The sequence below is a fragment of the Lacerta agilis genome, chromosome 16 (genome assembly GCF_009819535.1).
Source record: "Lacerta agilis isolate rLacAgi1 chromosome 16, rLacAgi1.pri, whole genome shotgun sequence".
Classification (NCBI taxonomy): Eukaryota; Metazoa; Chordata; class Lepidosauria; order Squamata; family Lacertidae; genus Lacerta; species Lacerta agilis.
This window is the reverse complement of record NC_046327.1, coordinates 25,359,060-25,377,845: the sequence shown is the minus strand read 5'-3', so window position 1 is coordinate 25,377,845 and position 18,786 is coordinate 25,359,060. Positions and strand designations below refer to the sequence as shown.

General features: G+C 47.0%; 1 protein-coding gene across 1 annotated transcript; it reads right to left on the bottom strand.

Moving 5' to 3' along the window:
* Positions 1–6,623: 6,623 nt before the first annotated feature.
* On the bottom strand, positions 6,624–17,297 carry TPI1 (triosephosphate isomerase 1). Its single transcript, XM_033173321.1, has 7 exons — positions 17,113–17,297; positions 11,263–11,386; positions 11,039–11,123; positions 10,763–10,895; positions 9,307–9,392; positions 9,060–9,147; positions 6,624–7,218 (listed from the first exon to the last, which is right to left on the bottom strand). The coding sequence occupies exons 1-7, from the start codon at positions 17,219–17,221 to the stop codon at positions 7,100–7,102; spliced, it is 744 nt and encodes a 247-aa protein (XP_033029212.1). The 5' UTR covers positions 17,222–17,297; the 3' UTR covers positions 6,624–7,099.
* Positions 17,298–18,786: the final 1,489 nt, after the last annotated feature.

Genomic DNA, 18,786 nt, shown 5'->3' with positions numbered 1-18,786 from the left:
TTACAAAGGCCTAATGCCCATGTGTCATCCACCTGCATTCTTCGTTCCTTCCAGGGCTGGCCCACCCATAAGGTAACGGTTGTTGTTGTTGTTCAGTCGTTCAGTCGTGTCCGACTCTTCGTGACCCCATGGACCAGAGCACGCCAGGCATGCCTATCTTTCACTGCCTCCCGCAGTTTGGCCAAACTCATGCTAGTCGCTTCGAGAACTGTCCAACCATCTCGTCCTCTGTCGTGCCCTCAATCTTTCCCAACATCAGGGTCTTTTCTAGGGAGTCTTCTCTTCTCATGAGGTGGCCAAAGTACTGGAGCCTCAACTTCAGGATCTGTCCTTCTAGTGAGCACTCAGGGCTGATTTCTTTAAGGATGGATAAGTTTGATCTTTTTTGCAGTCCATGGGACTCTCGTCTCCTCCAGCACATAAATTCAAACCTCACCTCTAGGCTGCGTTAAAGCAACAGGCGGTGACTTAGGGACCTCTGAGCGCATGGGGGGGCGGGGATGAGGGACCGCCAGGTTCAAAGGAGATGAATAGCCATTGCGTTTCTTGTGCGTACCTTTCCAGCTGCAGCAGAATTGTCCCAATCTGAGTTTTCTGTGTTTCCTTTCCTTCTCTTCCGACCCCAAGGGGAACTTTTTCCTCCCCGGCCCATGCACACACAACCACATGCGTATTTACTGCATTCATTTTATGAAGTGGGCACGAAACCTTAAACTGCAATACATTTAAAACAAAAAAACCAAAAACCTGCTACATGACTTCGCTGCAGAAAAATGAAAGGGCTTTTACTCTTGCAAGCTGTGTGCGTTTCCGAAGATGACTCCTGCACATCTTCGTAAGTGACCTGCACCTGCTACAAATTTTCCAATAGGCTTCTTTTCCTCCCTGTTTCTTTCCCCACTTCCTGTGCCTGTAAGGACAATTTCGTTTTGAATCTTAATATAGCAGTTTTGTGCATTATCTCTTCTACACAAAACAGCTGTTTTAAGAACAAAAACAAGCCAGCGACCTGTAACCTTTCCTGTCAGCTGGTGGAAGCAAAATGGAAGCAGGAGGTGTGGCGATAAGATGGCACCACAGAACATCACCAGAACCCACCCGCTCAAAGCTCTCCAGAGCCTCCACACAGGTGGAGAACAAGAAATTTTATACTGGAATCTCTTCCCCATGTGGCCAAAAGACTGAGGACTCAGCTATACAGCTGCAAATATAACGTTTTGTGTTTTAAGTGCATTATACAAATGTGACACTACATGGTGATGGCAAATTCAATACAGTATATTTTTCAAAACTTCTTTTAATAAGTATTTTCACAGTGGATTTTTTGATATGCGTCTAGATTCCGCCTGATACGGATACATTGGAAAGAGGAGAGTATGGCTCCATTTAATCAACAGATTGGAGGTATGACTACACTTGCAACTGATGAATAGATAGATGTAGATTTTGCATGGACAATTGTAATGATATCATAGAATCATAGAATCATAGAGTTGGAAGAGACCACAAGGGCCATCCAGTCCAACCCCCTGCCAAGCGGGAAACACCATCAAAGCATTCCTGACAGATGGCTGTCAAGCCTCTGCTTAAAGACCTCCAAAGAAGGAGACTCCACCACACTCCTTGGTAGCAAATTCCACTGCTGAACAGCTCTCACTGTCAGGAAGTTCTTCCTAATGTTTAGGTGGAATCTTCTTTCTTGTAGTTTGAATCCATTGCCCCGTGTCCGCTTCTCTGGAGCAGCAGAAAACAACCTTTCACCCTCCTCTATATGACATCCTTTTATATATTTGAACATGGCTATCACATCACCCCTTAACCTTCTCTTCTCCAGGCTAAACATACCCAGCTCCCTAAGCCGTTCCTCATAAGGCATTGTTTCCAGGCCTTTGACCATTTTGGTTGCCCTCTTCTGGACACGTTCCAGCTTGTCAGTATCCTTCTTGAACATTATCAAAATGATGATAATGATACAAAATATAGTGTGTGTGTGTGTGTGTGTGTGTGTGTGTAATTTATACATTAGATAAGTATACAGTGGTACCTTGGTTTTTGAACGTTCTTGTAGACCGTCAAAGTTCCAAAACGTTTGAAAACCGAAAACGCAAAATGGAAACCTCAAAACGGAAAACTCAATACGGAATCTGTGTTTCCTGTTCGACTTCCGAGGCACGTTCGAAAACTGATGCATTTACTTCTAGGTGTACAGTGTTCACGTTCCTAAACGTTTGTCAAGGGAGACATTCAAAAACTGAGGTACCACTGTATATGGAATTGCAATTGCTAGCTGTTAATTATTTTGTTCAATTAAACTGGTTTTTTTTTAAATAATAAGTACAATAAAATAAAATATCCCATTGGGAAATGCTTAGCTTAGACTCGTCCTCTGTGAACTCTGCCCTAGCTTCAGCTGTGTGCTGGCTGCCAGCATGGTGCTAGCTGGACTTAAGTCCAAGGCCTCGTGTCCCTTATCTGTGTAGCAATATAATCTGTCAATCTGTGGCTGTCAATATATTTTATTTTATTTTTTTAAAGCATAGCTTTAGCTTTCTGCGAGGAATTCCATGTTGTGTCGTTCTCCCCTCTCCTCCCCTTGTGTGCTGTTCTGGGGGTTCTTTTGACCCTCCTTCCAAGAGCCAATTTTGGGGGTTGCACAGGGGGGAGGAGAGGGGAGAAAGCCCCATTGCGCAGGCAGGACTTCTTGCACTGGGTCCCACTGACACAACTGTTTTGTTGAATCCAGGGCTCTCTATTTCAAGCACAGGATTGATCGAATTAAACTATTCCCCATCTTACTACATTAATGGTGGTCTGGATAAAGAGATACTTTGGCTCTGCTGGCTTGGGATGGTCGAAGTGGTGACCTCCAACAACATTGCTAAGTAGGTTTTCCTATCCCTGTGCTACCACTGGAAAGCTTCTGAATTATTTGAACTAGACCTCGTCTTACATTTGTGATTTAATGGTGCAGATAGAGCAACAGGTTGAATGCATCCAGCCATTATTATTTTGGATGAATATTCGTGCTATGAGACCTATGCACTAATAATTTACTTGTAATGTTCTTGAGATTTACAGGCGTGTTGTTTATTACCTTGGTGCAAGCGGAGTTGTGCTTTCGTCATCCCAAACTTGATCCCATTTTCATGAATTACTTGCAATAATTTGCAACAGTGTACACGTGTGTTTTATAATTTATTTGAGCATTTGAAATAATGAATGTGAATAAATCTTTGCATTTTTTTTCTTTTGTGTTCAGGGTAAACTTTGTTTTAAATGTTTTGATTTACTGATGCCCGCTATCATCCATTTCATTCTTTTCCCTTTGTTAGCTGACTTGATTTTCTTTCGGGATGAACAATTCTAATTCACTACGTTGAAATAATGCCAGGTGGCAAAGAAAGTGCTGGTGAAATTGACAGATTATTTTACATCCCTAGAACTGACCACGTGAGGGAGCTCTAAGACAGGATATCAACATTTTTTGGGTGGCCAAAATGACAAAGCACTTCCTCCCCCACCAAATTTTGCTCTGCATTCTCTGTTACTGTAACAGATCCAGCAGCAACGGCATTGTATTGTTTGCCTTTTTATATAACGCAAAATAGCAAAGAAACTGCTGGTCTAGGAGACATGGTTTATGGGTTAACTTTGCACTGCGGGGAGAATCACACCCTATGCTCAGAGCCACTTGGGTTACCACTTCTGTGGTCATGTCCACAGAATGGAAGACGACAGGATCTCCAAAGATGTGCTTTACAGGGAGCTGGCTTCAGGTACCAGGTATGATGGCAGACATACTATGAGCTACAAGGATGTCTGCAAATGTGACATGAAGGCTGGCAACACTGTGTGGGGAATCTCTTTCAGATGACTGCAATACCTTGAGTCAGGCAGCCAGGTTGTGCATCCATAGCAGCGACCAGAGGAGGAATGACTGCTGGGAGGAGCAGAGAGAGAGAAGGAACACCGTGGTGCACCTGCAGCAGCACAGGTGCACACCTTCATCTGCCCCACCTGCAACAAAACATGTTTCTCCCATATCGCTCTCTACAGCTACAGCAGCTGCCATCAGTCTCTGCTCGATTTGACTGTAACCCCAATGGCACTTGTCCATTGTCTCTTGAGACAGATGCCAACAGGTTTTCCTTTGCCAGGGGAGGATGAGCTATGGAGGTAGAGAGGGGACTCTGGCAGGCAGGACAGAGCCTCATGGGTCTCCGCAAGGCTGCTTTCTTCAACCTGGCACTTTCCAAAGGTTGCTGGACTCCAGTTCCCATCAGCCTCAGCCAATGGTCAGAGATGATGGGAGTTGTAGTCCCAAAATTATCTGGTGGCCACCAGCTTAGGAAATTCTGCTGAAGAGGTGCACGGTCAATAGCGAAAAGCACAATAACCCTGAAGTGCACCAGTTTGTCAGGCTCCAGTACCAGTTACCCACCTTATTCTAGTAGTTTTACAGTGGGCTGCTGAAATGGGAGCCAATTGCAACCTTAAGAATGAGAAAAGGGTATAGCAGGAAACCCTTTCCCAAGGTAGTCTGCTGAGCAATCACGCTAGGAAACTTAAGTGAAAGGAGAAGGCTCAGCCATCCAAGCCACATCTTGAAAGGTTTTGTTTTTTTAAGTACCAAGCATACAATTTAAGACTGCAAGCTCCTCAGGGGCAAAGGTATGCCTTTTCTGCTTATGAAATTCTGCATCAGTATCTGTTAGCATCCATCTGCAACAATGGAGTGCGCCTCTGGGGGTGAAATCAAACTTCCGAAGAATCACAGTGCCTGCTGTGGCTGCAGAGACTGGGAACTCCTAACTGCTGCCTCCCACGTTGTTTTTGCTGCATTGGTAGCACTGAAGCCACCTCCCCGGGACACAAGCTTGGGCAGTGTGAATGGAGGTCCTGGGCTGCCCAGACTTCAAGACCAGACCCCCCCTCTCAGCCTCACTGATGGGGTCCAAAGGAAAGCAGAGCAATACTCTTGGCACCAGCTTGGCTCCAGGAATTGCCGGAAGGAGGCGTACGAGGTGCCATCCAGCCGTCTTAGGGACTCCACTCCAGATTTGCATAGGGTTTACTCCTGAGCCTTTTCTCCTCTGGAAGATGTCCTGCAAGACAGTGGGCATGGACTTTTCCTCTGGAAGCCTGACCACAAGGCAGTGGAAGTTTAGGAACAGAGTTTCCTTCACTAGTGCTGCAAAGATTATGTGGCTACATCTTGGTAAGGGCTAAGGGAGACAGTGTATAGACGTGATGCCATCCTCCCCATTTGTAGGTTTATATAGCAAATGTAAAATAAATGATCGTGTAGTATGTGAAGCAGTAACCCTATTTTTACCTACCTGCTTCAAAGAAAAAAAAACCCTGCAGTTTAGTGGTGAAATATAGCTTCAGCACCCAGCGAACATTTTTTGCGTGACCAATCTTATATTTTCCTCTGCGAAAAGCTCAATTTTTTGATAATTGCTTTTACCAAGACTAAATGATTCTTCCCAATTACAACAATCATTCCTCAGTGGTGTATAAAATTCAGCCCCCTCCCCCCCCTTTTGCAAGCGATGCCCCCTAAACCACCTGCCAGGACAGATGTGGAATTTAAGATGGCCTGCTTCTAACCAGAAAGCACTCCCATTTCACGTGGGAATTTTAATGAAAAATTAACTTCTAAAATGTAGTTTATATGGCTTCAGGCATGCCAAGGATACAGATTCATTAAAACCAGTGTTATCAATTTTGCCTTAACACCCCCTGGTCCGTCCTGCCCCTCATTCATTTCAGCTAAAATGTGATTGCCTTCATTTTACTATGCTGCACTCTGAAAGGTATGGACTTAGGGATAGACTTGACCCAAGCTGCACATGGCAGCTTGCTTTGAAATTATGAAAGCCAAAGTTTTCCTTCCCTGTATTTGGGGGGGGGGGGGGGGAGAGAGAAGCGGCTGGCGAAAGTTCTCCAGCCAAGCAGCCAATAAACGGCACTCTTTTATTCTTGCCCCCTGCCATACATTTTCACTCCTTCCTCCAGACACAGTGAAAATGAGACTAATGCATCCCAAAACATTATGCAAAAATCTTGAGGCCTGGACAAGTTCCCCACCACATTCTCCCCCAGATGACTCAAGGTGAGCCTGCCTGGCCAAGGATCAGAACCAGCTCATGGCCCACCACCAAATCATGAAAATCAGTGCTAAAGGGAGACGCAGGATAACTTGACAGTGACGCAAAATGGTCTCTGGCCCAGTAGAACTGAAGGAGCGTCTCCACCCCTATTGTTCAGCCCAGACACTGAGATCCAGCACCAAGGGCCTTCTGGTGGTTCCCTCACTGCGAGAAGTGAGGTTACAGGGAACCAGGCAGAGGGCCTTCTCGGTAGTGGCACCCTCCCTGTGGAATACCCTCCCATCAGATGTCAAGGCAATCAACAACTACTTGACTTTCAGAAGATATCTGAAGACAGCCCTGATTAGGGAAGTTTTAAATGTCTGATGTTTTATTGTATTTTTAATATTTTGTTGGAAGCCGCCCAGAGTGGCTGGGGTGTAAATGATAATAATAAAAACAATAATTAATAATCATTTACCTTGCAGGCTACACTGTAGTTGTGGCAACAGATTTCAGAGCCTTACGTTCGTTTCCCTTTCTTTATTTCTGTTCATTGTTGGCTTAGGGGGTGGGACACAGTACGGACGCACATCTTACATACAACACAAGCCACTGGGTAAAGACTCCGACTCGGCTGAAGCGAGAGGCAAGAGACCCCGTCCTCAGCAAGGCAGCAAAACTAGACACTGATCAGAAAAAAGGAGGCCTCTGTCTAGCTTACAGGGAGAAGAGCAAGGCAGGAAGCCCTGTCCCTCCAGCACAGGGGGAAGTGAACAAAGGCCGGCCTGCACAAAGGATCCAGCTAACCGAGAAATGCCTTGGCAACTGTTGTGTTTAGCAGCAGCAGTGTGGGACAATTAACAGCAAAGTATGGGAGCAGGGACTTGAAGGGGAGTTTGTGTAACCCAAGTGCAGAGCGTGGGGGCGCAGGTTTCTACAGTGCCGTATCTTCTGCCTGCGATGAACTGCACCTCCTCACTTCGAATCCCGAGCAGCGGCTTTCAGTGTTTCGCGTTGATGATGTCTACGAATTCGGGTTTGAGGGAAGCCCCGCCGACGAGGAAGCCGTCCACGTCGTGCTGAGAGGCCAGTTCTTTGCAGGTGGGGCCAGTGACGGAACCTGCAAAGGATTACAATCCCCATTTTAATAAAAATTTATTTAGAAAAGGCCCAAGGAGGGAGGAGAAAGCACATAGCAGACAAGGACCAAAAAAACACAATGTCTTTGGCTACATGGCAATTTCCAAGGCTAATTCTGTGACACCCCCTCACAGTGCCTTTTAAAAGCAAAACTACTCTGGGAAAGATAATGTGGAGAGGTGGCAGGAGTCCTTAATCCTGTTTCTGCTATAATAAAATTGTGCGCACACAAACACATATACCCAAGAAGGGCACCTTGGAGCAATGTAGGCAGGTGAAGGGTTAAGCCCCACCTCTCCTCTTTGCTTCTCTGCTCTGAATTGTCTCCTCTCAGAGCAGCCATGCTTTCAAAATCAGGCGGCACGATTACATGTACTAGCTAGGCTGACCATTGTCTCAAACCACTGCAAACTGTTTATGGGAGAAGAGTTTGGATTTGATATTCCGCTTTATCACTACCCGAAGGAGTCTCAAAGCGGCTAACGTTCTCCTTTCCCTTCCTCCCCCACAACAAACACTCTGTGAGGTGAGTGGGGCTGAGAGACTTCAAAGAAGTGTGACTAGCCCAAGGCCACACAGCAGCTGCATGTGGAGGAGCAGAGATGCGAACCCGGTTCCCCAGATTACGAGTCTACCACTCTTAACCACTACACCACGCTGGCTGGGCTGCCCAGACTTATGGAGGTTTCGCCACAAACAAATAGCATTTAAATGCTACCCCACCTTGCCTTTTAAGAAAACCCTTCTTCTAACCCACATTCTCAGCTCTTCACAACACACTTAAAAGGTAAAGGGACCCCGGACCATTAGGTCCAGTCATGTCCGACTCTGGGGTTGCGGCACTCATCTTGCTTTACTGGCCGAGGGAGCCGGTGTTTGTCCGCAGACAGCTTCTGGGTCATGTGGCCAGCATGACTAAGCCACTTCTGGCAAACCAGAGCAGCGCATGGAAACGCCGTTTACCTTCCCGCCGGAGCGGTACCTATTTATCTACTTGCACTTCGTGCTTTCAAACTGCTAGGTGGGCAGGAGCAGGGACCCAGCAATGGGAGCTCATCCCGTCGTGGGGATTCAAACCGCCGACCTTCTGATTGGCAAGCCCTAGGCTCTGTGGTTTAACCCACAGCGCCACCCGTGTCTACTTATCCGCACACAGTTATCTGCAACTAATTATGTCTTTCCAGATGAACTCTCTTCATGTTTTCTTTTAAGTTTTTTAGTGTTGGCAGCAGGGTCAATCTGGCCATGAAACCGTGCTATCCTGATTTAAAAACCACACAGAAAGATTGCTGTTTGGCAACAATTTGGCAATTTGAGGCAGCGGTTCCACAGGCCTGACCATCCCTCCCAAATTCAAACTGCCATTCTCCATGGCAAGCTGCGAGAAGATGGACGCAGCTTCTGCGCTTGAATTGCGGCCCCTTTAATTTCAATTGCCGCTGTTTCATCATTCAATTCAAGGATTGTCCTTGGAAATCCTTACCAAAATCCTACAAAGGAGCTCACGCCTGCAAAGCAGGGCTTAGACATTTTCCATCCTCTTAGAAAAGGGAAGTGAATTTGGGCAACACTTTTCTCCCTACGCACATCCATACCTGCTGAAGAGCTGAAGATTTTTTTAGTTCTTGTGGCCTGATCTGGCCCTACTACAGCCTGTACAGCTAAGGAACTACAATGAACACGCAAATTAACTTTGTGCCCCTTTGAGATTCTGTTTGACAGGCGCACATCTGAAACAGGATGTTTGCTGTGCGATCAATAGGGGGGAAAGGGCAAACTCTTGCCACACTTGCTTTGCGGGCTGGGGAGGGCTCCGTTTACCTCCGTAGATGATCCGAGTCGACTGTGAAACAGCATCAGACACGTGACTCTTCAGCCAACCTCTCAACTTCTCGTGAACCTCCTGAGCCTAAGAAAAGGCAATAATTGTGTTACTAACGGCAAGCTAAAGGCCATCGTTCCAGAGTCTCAGAGTGGGGCTCAGGGACATTCCCCATCCCCTGATGCAAAGAGCACCTCCAAAGAGAAACAAGATTTGGGAACACGTTCTCGCTAACCACATCCGTACCTGCTGAGGAGTTGCAGTTTTACCAGTCCCAATGGCCCAAACTGGCTCATAGGCAAGAACCACTTTGCTCCAGTCCTTCACGTTATCTGGGGACAAGAGAGGGGAACAGTGAGCATTGGTTTTTTTTGCCGGGGGTGGGGGTAGGCACAATTCGACCTATTGGGAAGAGCAAGTATAGTTAGATGGCAGTTGCGGGGTGGGGTGGGGAGCACAAAGATTAGACATCTCTAAGATCTAAACTTCCCATCAGGTTATGAGGGTAGAACTCTAGAATTGTAGAGTTGGAAGGGGTCCCGAGGGTCATCTAGTCCAGCCCCCTGCAATGCACCAATATTTTGCACAGCGCGGGACTCGAACCCACAACCCTGAGATTAAAAGTCTCATGCTCTACTGACTGAGAGGGATTCGAAATAAAGCTGCAAGCCTCCATGAGCAGAGCAGATTCCCAGCTGGAGACATTCGTCTTCAGTGCATGCGGGGGGAGGAGCTGAATGTGCACCCTGCCCCCCCCAAATACCCATGATACGGAGCACATGAGGAGAAATGCCTGCGTAGGGCTCAATGTATCCAGAACCCAAAGTAATGAGAGAAAACCTAGGTCACTTAAAAGTTAGTGCTATCCAGAGCTTTAAGGACCTCTGGGCATGCATTTACTGTAAGCAAGTTGTGCTTCCTTTTTTCTGGTTATTTGAAGAAGAAGAAGAGGAGTTTGGATTTGGTATCCCGCTTTTTACTACCCGAAGGAGTCTCAAAGCGGCTAACATTCTCCTTTCCCTTCCTCCCCCACAACAAACACTCTGTGAGGTGAGTGGGGCTGAGAGACTTCAGAGAAGTGTGACAAGCCCAAGGTCACCCAGCAGCTGCGTGTGGAGGAGTGGAGACACGAACCCAGTTCCCCAGATTACGAGTCTACCACTCCTAACCACTACACCACACTGGCTCACATTTGGCTATACAGTGGTACCTCTGGATGCGAATGGGATCCGTTCCAGAGCCCCGTTCGCATCCTGAGCAGTCCGCATCCCAAGCACCGCGTCTGTGCATGCTTGCTGCGTGATTCGGCGCTTCTGCGCATGATGTCATTTGACGCGTCTGCGCATGCGTGAACTGCTGAACCCAGAAGTAACCCGTTCTGGTACTTCTGGGTTCGGCACGTTCGTAACCCGCACCGTTTGCAACCCGCAGCAATCGTATCTAGAGGTATGACTAACTTTTGATAGAATACAGATAACTGAACAAACTTTGTTGCATTGCATTCTTCATTAAATTATCTTTCCATTGAAACACACTTTCCCCAAAAGGTTTCCACAATTTTGGCCACTAGTGTACATGGCATTTCCTGCCTACTGAATGATCTATTACCAAACTTTTTGCCCCATTATTTCAAACCAAAGCATTTCCCTTCCCTCACTTGAAGCCAAAGGAAACTCCAGCACATTCCCCAGTACCTTCTTACCAGCAATAGCCTTGGTCTGCTCAAATACCACTTTCTCGGTGATGCCAGCCTCTCGCTCGTCCAGTTTTTCCCCAATGCAGGCGATGACGCCCAGACCCTCGGCCAAGGCGTGAGCCACCTTCTGTCCAATGAGCTGGAAAAGGGGACGGAGGGTAGCTTCAGAGTCCCATAAGAACTATACCATCTCCGCACACCTCCTTGCTGCAGACGATTCCCAGCCCAGCGATGGTGGAGGGAAAGAAACCTGCGGCAAGGCAAATCTACTAGATCACCCACCTCATCGGACTCGCCAAAGACATGCCTCCTCTCAGAGTGTCCCAAAATCACCCAGGTGACGCCAACATCCTTTATCATGGCTGGGCTGAAACAGAAGGAAAGAAATCACGCCATCTGTTCTGCCACGAGGTGCAAACCAAATCCTTTATTTACTTTTTTTTAAAATTACCCCTCGCTAAAGTAATGCCAGTTCTTTGTGGCCCCCAGAGTCCCAGCAGACTAACCTGATCTCTCCTGTGAAAGCTCCCTTAGGCACCTTGTAACAATTCTGGGCGGCCACACCGATCTTGGCATCGAGCTTCTGGCGGGCAAAGTCGAGGTAGATGGAGGGGGCACCACAAACGACCTCTGGGGACGAGAGAGAGAAGAGCATCTAGGATAAAGCAGGCACCCCCACAGAGTCTCTCGGCTGCAGATTGTTCCCACCCCAAGGCCAACTCACTCTTTGGGTGCTGGACACAAGACACTTGTGGGTCAAATCTGCTGGTCGTGCAATGAGGTTCAGAGGGTAACTGTGGGTAAATAAACCTTCCCTTCCACCACCAATCTCCCCTTCTCCAGTGTTAGAAACTCAGTTATATAAGCTAGGCACCAAATGGTTCCTTAAAAAAACCAAGGTTCCAGTTGCCAAAACGGAATGTCTAGTCTAGTTGATATTTGGGGGGCAAGACAACTCTAAAGTCTTATTTTTCAAAGGATGGACTGACTGCTATTGATTCTCTGTAAAACGTCTAGCTAGTTCAGATGACAATTGTGAGCTAGGTTAAGAACTTAAAAGAAGAAGAGTCACTTGATTGAGGACTGTCCACATGTATATTGGCCTAGGGGTGGCCAACTCCCAAGAGACTGCGGGGGGGTTGAGGTCAAAGTTGTTGAGCTATTTTTAGGAAAGAGGAAGGCCATTTTTTGGGGGGGGGGTCTGGGTCAAAGTTGTTGAGTTTTTTCAGGGAGGAGGTAAAATGTTGAGCTTTCTTTAGGGGAGCCACAGTTGTTCAGCTTCTTTGGGGGGGGGGGGAGCCAATGATCTATCAGTGATCAACCACAGACATCCAGTGATCTACTGGTAGATCACTATCTGCCTGTTGGACATGCCAGCACTAGAATGTAGGACAATTGACCTCTGGAAAGTGGGGTGGGGAAGAATTTGGCTGAAATGAGGCGAAGGGGGAGATTTGGCTGAAGGTGTTAAGGTGGTACCTGAAGGGAAATGGATGGTGCCATGGGCAAGTTGTTTTTTTAAAAAAGAGAGTGAGAAGTTGGAATGGCATTTCCATAGTGATTTTGTGGAGCCTGGGGATAGGTTTAGTGTGAGAATCAGAATAGGCAATTGCAAGACTTGGGGGGCACTGCTAGAGAAGTAAAAGTTCCATGGGGTGGTGCATTTGGGGTGGTGAGGAAACTAAGGAGAAAACAAGTGCACAGCAAGGGGAAGAAAGACCGTAGGTTTCCCAAGAAACTGGGACCTGGTTGGGTTTCAGACCAGAAGACAGTTATTAAGGGTTTGGGCAACTGATGGGAAGGAGTGGGGAGCGGGGTCCACAGGAGTTTCTGTGTAGGGAAAACAGGATCTTTCTGGAAATCAAAAAGTTGGGCTTAAAATTAACATAAAGACAAAGACTACAAATCCTGTCTCCCTGATAGTGACTGGGTGTTAATAGTTTTTATAGGGTGCCAACCAGGAAGAGATTGTCCCAAATCTGAGAAGTGATTTCTAAAAATGCATCTTCATACCAGGTGGAGGGAGGAGATTAACATATTTTAGGGGGTTTTCTGGAAGGGGCCTTAGGTGATTGAAACTACTAGATTAATAACTGGGGGGGAGAGAGAAAGGAGTGACATTTTGGGCAATTTTCCTCTTTGCTTAATATTTACATGCTCTTTTGTTTAACTTTAAATTTACAAACGGGAAGAGAGGATGTCAGACTTTCAGCAATGAATGGATTTCGCCTCACTTGAACATGGCCTGCCTGAGTTACAATCTGCTCTCTCCTTGACTTTCCATACTAATAGAACTTGCCTTCTCAGATGCAGACCAAATCTTATACCAAAAGCTGAATCTTAGAGGCGCTGTACAAAATAATACAGCCTGTCCTACTTTTGTAAGATTGAAAAGTGACAAAGGATATATTTGTCACCCAACCCAAATCTTTGGGATACTGCTGAAAAAGCCCAAGTAATAAATGAGCTGCTTTGGTAAGTTTTTCAATGAGGTTAAATGCATCTACTCCCTCCAAATCGTTTTCATTGAGAAAATGGAAATCTGCACTAAATCTTATGTCTCAGTCTAAAAAGTTACCTTCAGCAAGGTTAACCAGCAAACAGATTAGCTGTCATTTCCCATTACAGAATAAAAAAAAACCACCCTATCCTATTGACCAGGGATGAGGAACCAGTACTCCTCTGAATGTTAGACTTTAAATCCCAATGTTCAGGACCAGTTATGGTGATCCCAATTTTCAGAGGGTCACAGGGAAGCAGATGTGCCAGCCACATCTGGGTTCAAGGCAGTACAAATAGCATCCTTCTTGGGTGTGGCAAATCCCTTCTTGCTCTGCACTGCCAGCTCTAATCCTGAAACAGTATCTGCCTGAGGGTCAAGAGCATGGATAGGCAAACTAAGGTCCGGGGACCAGATCTAGCCCAATCGCCTTCTAAATCTGGCCTACAGACGGTCCACGGAATCAGCGTGTTTTTACATGAGTAGAATGTGTCCTTTTATTTAAAATGCATCTCTGGGTTATTTGTGAGGCACAGGAATTTGTTCATTATTATTTTTTTCAAAATACAGTCCAGCCCCCCACAAGGTCTGAGGGACAGTGGACGGGCCCCCTGCTGAAAAAGTTTGCTGAGCCCTGGTCAAGAGAAACTTGAGCCTTATAATTTGTTTTTGCAGGCCGGAGCCAGAGCTCAGGGGTAGAAAGAACACTTGCAAGTTAAAAGGATATTACTGGGGTGAAAAAAATCAATCAATTCAAAAAGAAATCAAGGTTTTACAAGTTCAATATTCAAACTTGATTAATCAGGAGATTGAATGGAAGATTAAATTGTTAAGACAAAAGGCTTTTGAATCAGCGAAATTGTTAAGACAAAAGACTTTTGAATCAGCGAATAAATGTAGTAAACTGCTTGCTTGGCAATTAAAGAAAAGACAGAAATTAAATACTTTAAGAAAAGAGCAGATAGAAGTAAGAGGCTACAGTTAGGAATTGTATTAGAAATACTAGAATAAGTATATTAAGCACAGTATATTTTTTATAATATGAGGATAGGGAATTACTACAGATGAGAGGCAGTGTATGTAGAAGGAGAGGGTCAATGTGATAGAAGTTGTAAGTGAATTTATGATAATGTTTTGTATGGTTGTTGTTTTTCTTTTTTATTGTTGTATGTAGTGTGCTGTTATGTTTTTGTATTGTTATATTAGAAAATAAAAATTAAAAAAATATATTACTGGCGTGGGGAAAGCCTTTTTTTCTGCACAGGTTCCTGGGTAGCCACTGCTGGTCAAAATAGGTAGCAAAATAGGACTAGACAGACAAGTGGCCTGACTCAGGACAAAGCAGTCTCATATGTTCATAGATACAGAAGAGGTTATAAACATGGAGGGAAACCTAATAAGTGTGTGGGGTGGAGCTGTGGGCGCTGCAAAGGTCAGAAACTTGAAAGCTGACTCCATGGGGTAAAGGGCAAACCTATTCCCTATAACCAATAATCTTAAGAACTGCTACAATATTTGAGAAAAGGGGCTTTTGGGGTGTGGGCAGCCTAGTGTTTACCTAGCAACATAATCCTGGATGTTTTTACAAGATGTTCTATGGCTAGAAGCCTTGCTTAGCCAGTTGGCCAATAACGGGTAAGAGAAAGCAACAACTGGAGAGCTCTGTTTGTTGGAGCACGGTGCTGATAACACCAAGGTTGCAGGTTTGATCCCTGTATGGGGGCAGTTGCATCCTCAAGGTTCCATCCAACTCTACAATTCCACGATGCAGTCTGCTTGTGGGACACTGCAGTGGCATCTCCTCCAACAGACGGAGGTAACTCAGATCTGCTCAAATCCTGAGGAGGCCGTATAATATAGAGGAGACAGAATATCTGGGGCAATTGAGTAGATCAACCTCCCCCCATGTAGCTTATCTGGAGGCCCATTTCCTGACCTTTAGCAAGCTACAGGGATAAAGTTTCCCAACTCCAAGTACAGTAGCTGGTATTTTTAGGCAGCTGTGCTGCCACCTATATTTAGGAACCCTCTCCTCCAGACCCTTTGACATTTCTTCAGGGTACCACCACCTTGCCCTTTTCTAACCCGAGAGGGACAGCGAAAAGGATCTGCCAGCCAAATTTTGGCCCAGGCGTACCTTTGCCCCCATCGCTGGCAAGTAAGGAGTCCTTGCTGCAGGCAGAGTCTCCCGCTGGCACAACCATGCCAACCAAAACCAAGAGAGGCAGACGGGCTAGCTAGCCTCACTGCCTGAGAACTGGGCATCTTGCCAGCCCCATTCAGACAAAGAATTCTGCAGCCAAGCAGGCCTCAATTGCATTCCCTTTCCGTCTCGCTACATGGCCCATGTGAGGACTGGTCAGATTATTTCCCGGCATCTCATCCACTGCTAGCCAACAGTTGAATGTAGGGTGGGTGGTCACGAACACAGCACCCAAAGTACTGTGTCACATGTGACTAGCAGGCAGGATCTCTCTGAACACAGGGATTTCCGTTGACTGGGCTGAGCTGTGACTAATAGTGGGCCTAGCTGCCCTAGCACAGTAGACTGTAGGGAGAGAGGAAGCTCCTTCAAGGGTATTCTAAGATTTTTAACCTTCCATTTTTCTCAAAAGGAGGTCATTAAGAGAAGGCAAAAATGTGCAGGCAGTGCTTTACACAACTGCTCTGCAAGGAGTAAATCTGCTCCTCTCACAACTATCAGTACAAAATCACCAGCACTTGACACGTTTACTAGTAATAAAAAATCTACTTGTATTTTAATCCTCTTTGCATTAAAAACAATTAACTTCGCTTTAAGCTTGTGCTTAGGCCTCGGCTGTTCTATGCTGGCCTCCCTGGAAAACCCATCCATGACCATGACTCCATTAATTTCAACAGCTCTACTCTGAATCAGACTCAAGTTGAATAGCACCCTCGGAACTCCCCACCACAGTATTTCTTCGGGCTTTTGAGCCTGCCAACACGTGCTGCCTGAGGATTTATTTCTTTTATAGTACAGTAATGCACTATTTCCCGGCGAGGAAATAATGTAGCAAGAAAAGCCTATTTTCTGTGCCCGGCCGGAAAGCTGTTAAACAGAGAAGCAGTTAAAAAAAAAAAAAAAAAAAGTATGTAGCAAGCTTCTTTTCCGGGGCCCAGAGGCTTCTTCGGCTCCCTTCCTCCTGGCAAGGCTTATATAAAGGACAACAGAAGGAGAGAAAAGGAAACCAGCTTGCTTGCCGGGAGAGGCAGCCCTGGAGTACGTGCGGGCGAGCACGCGGCTGGGAGGAGGGAGGGAGGGACCCAGGCATCCGGGCGCCTCCCCCGCCCCTTTTCGAGACCCTATGAAAGGCACCACTGTAGCCAGCTGTCCCCACGACCCCCTCTCAGGAAGGGGATGGATGGAGCGGGCCAGGAAAATAGGCCGGCCTCCTTAACCCCGGGTCCCCTTTCTCATGCTCAATCCCATTAGAGGCCGCTGCGGATAAGCCTTAAGCGCGTTAATCACAGACTCCTAGAGCTGGAAGGAACCCCCCAGGGTCATCTAGTCCAACCCCCTGCAACTGCAGGCATCTCGACATTGTTTCTCCCCTGCGCGAGTTCATCGGTGTGTATTATCCTTCGCGCTCCCCTATGACCGAAGCGCTTCATGGCGAAGGGGGCGCAAGAGAGGAGACGGGCAGGGCGTGCGCCCCCGGGCCGGTTCCCGAGCCTAAACGTGGCAACCGGGTGGCCCCGCTTGCCTCCTCCCAGCACCTCCGGGGCGCCTGCAGAGCTGTGTGCGGGGGCTTCGCCTCCCCTAAGGCTAAGCGCGCGCACGATCGCGCCCCTTAGGGGATTTCCCCACCCCCAACCTGGGCACCCCCAGGCTCACCGGTGTCTGCAGGGACCTTGGCGCCATTGAGAATCTGGATGAGCTCCCCGAGGCTCTTCTTGTCGCCATTCATTTTCCAGTTCCCGCCTACGAAGAATTTCCTGGGCATGGTGACGGTGGTGGTTAGTTGTGGTGCCCCGGGGCCGCCCGCCTAGATGGATGCAAAGGAGAACTTAGAAGGTCAGAGAGCGCAGCGGCGGCGCAGCCGTTTCCCCGGCTTCTTTATAGGGGCGAGAGGGGAACACGCCCACTGGCCCCGGTGACGTCACGCTGGCCCCGCCTCCCCCCGCCGCCTTCCTTTGATGTTCCGAAAGAACCCGCGAGCGAGCGCGGAGTGGAAAGCGACAGGGGGCGCGTGCGCGCTGGCTGCATTTCTTTCCCGGCGGTGATGTAAGAAGCAGAGATACTTTTCAAATGTACTTCACTTTTCTAAAAGTGCACCTGTGTCTTCTGTAATCAGGGGTGCCAACTTGAATAAAATATGAAGGAGGGGGGGGGGTGCAGGCAAGACGTGCCAAACACACCAGCATTTGAATGGCAATGCACATTAACTTGGGGGGGGGGAGCAATAGGTGTAGCCAGGATTTTTGTTATGGGGGGGCAGGCTTTATGTTGGAGGGGAAGAACTGCAGTTAAGTATTTTTACACCCATGGAGGGCAGTCCCCTCAAATATTTTATTGGGGAGGGGGGAGCAAAGAGACCTCAGGCCCTGGGAGTTGGGGCACCTATTCTGTTCTCTGTAATTCTATAACAGCTTGGTACGGTACAGCCTCCAAGAGAGACAAGAAAAAGCTCCAACGAGCTGTAAGAATTGCAGAAAGGATAATTGGTGTTAGCTTGCCTTCAATAGAGACAATTTGCTACCCGAGTTAGGAAGAGAGCAGAGAGAATTGTAGCAGATCCTTTACATCCCGGTCATCATCTGCTTGATTTACTTCCATCTGGACGTCGCTACAGGACTTCATATACAAAATCGGCCAGGCACAAGAATAGTTTTTTCCCTTGTGCCATTAAATTGTTAAATTCGTAGTTGTATAGCTTAAGGGGAGGTAAAATATGGGTGGGGTTTCTTTGCTTCTTTGTATTGTGAGAGGAACAGTGTCTGTATGTTTACATTGCAATGTAGCCGAAAAAAAATCCAAGTATGTTGGAAAATGTACTTGGCCAATAATAAATTATTCCTATTCCTATGTCTCTAATATTTACAATGGAACCACATCTCCATGCATGATTAGAAGTTGCAGTAGGCACCCATCAGTCTCAAGAAACAATGGAGTGTGCCTTCGAGGGTGAAGTCAAACCGCTGGAGAATCGCAGTGCCTGCTGTGGCTGCAAAGATCCATAACTCATAACTGCTGCCTCATGCATTGCTTTTGCTGTGTTAATGGCACCAAAGTGACCTCCCTGGGGCACAAGCCTGGGCAGTGTGTATGGAGGTACTGGGCTTCCCAGAGGACACTGGTGGGGTCCAAAGGGAAGTCGAGCAATATGTTTGGCATTATCTCTGGATTTGTGTAGGGTTTACTCCTTAGCCATTTCTCCTCCCAAATATATCTCACAAGGCAACAGATGTTTAGGATCAGTTTTCCTACTCCTAGGCGGGCTACCTTCCCAGGTAGACGAACCCCTCTTGACCATCACTTCCCTTTACAGTATGTGCAGAAACTGCCTTC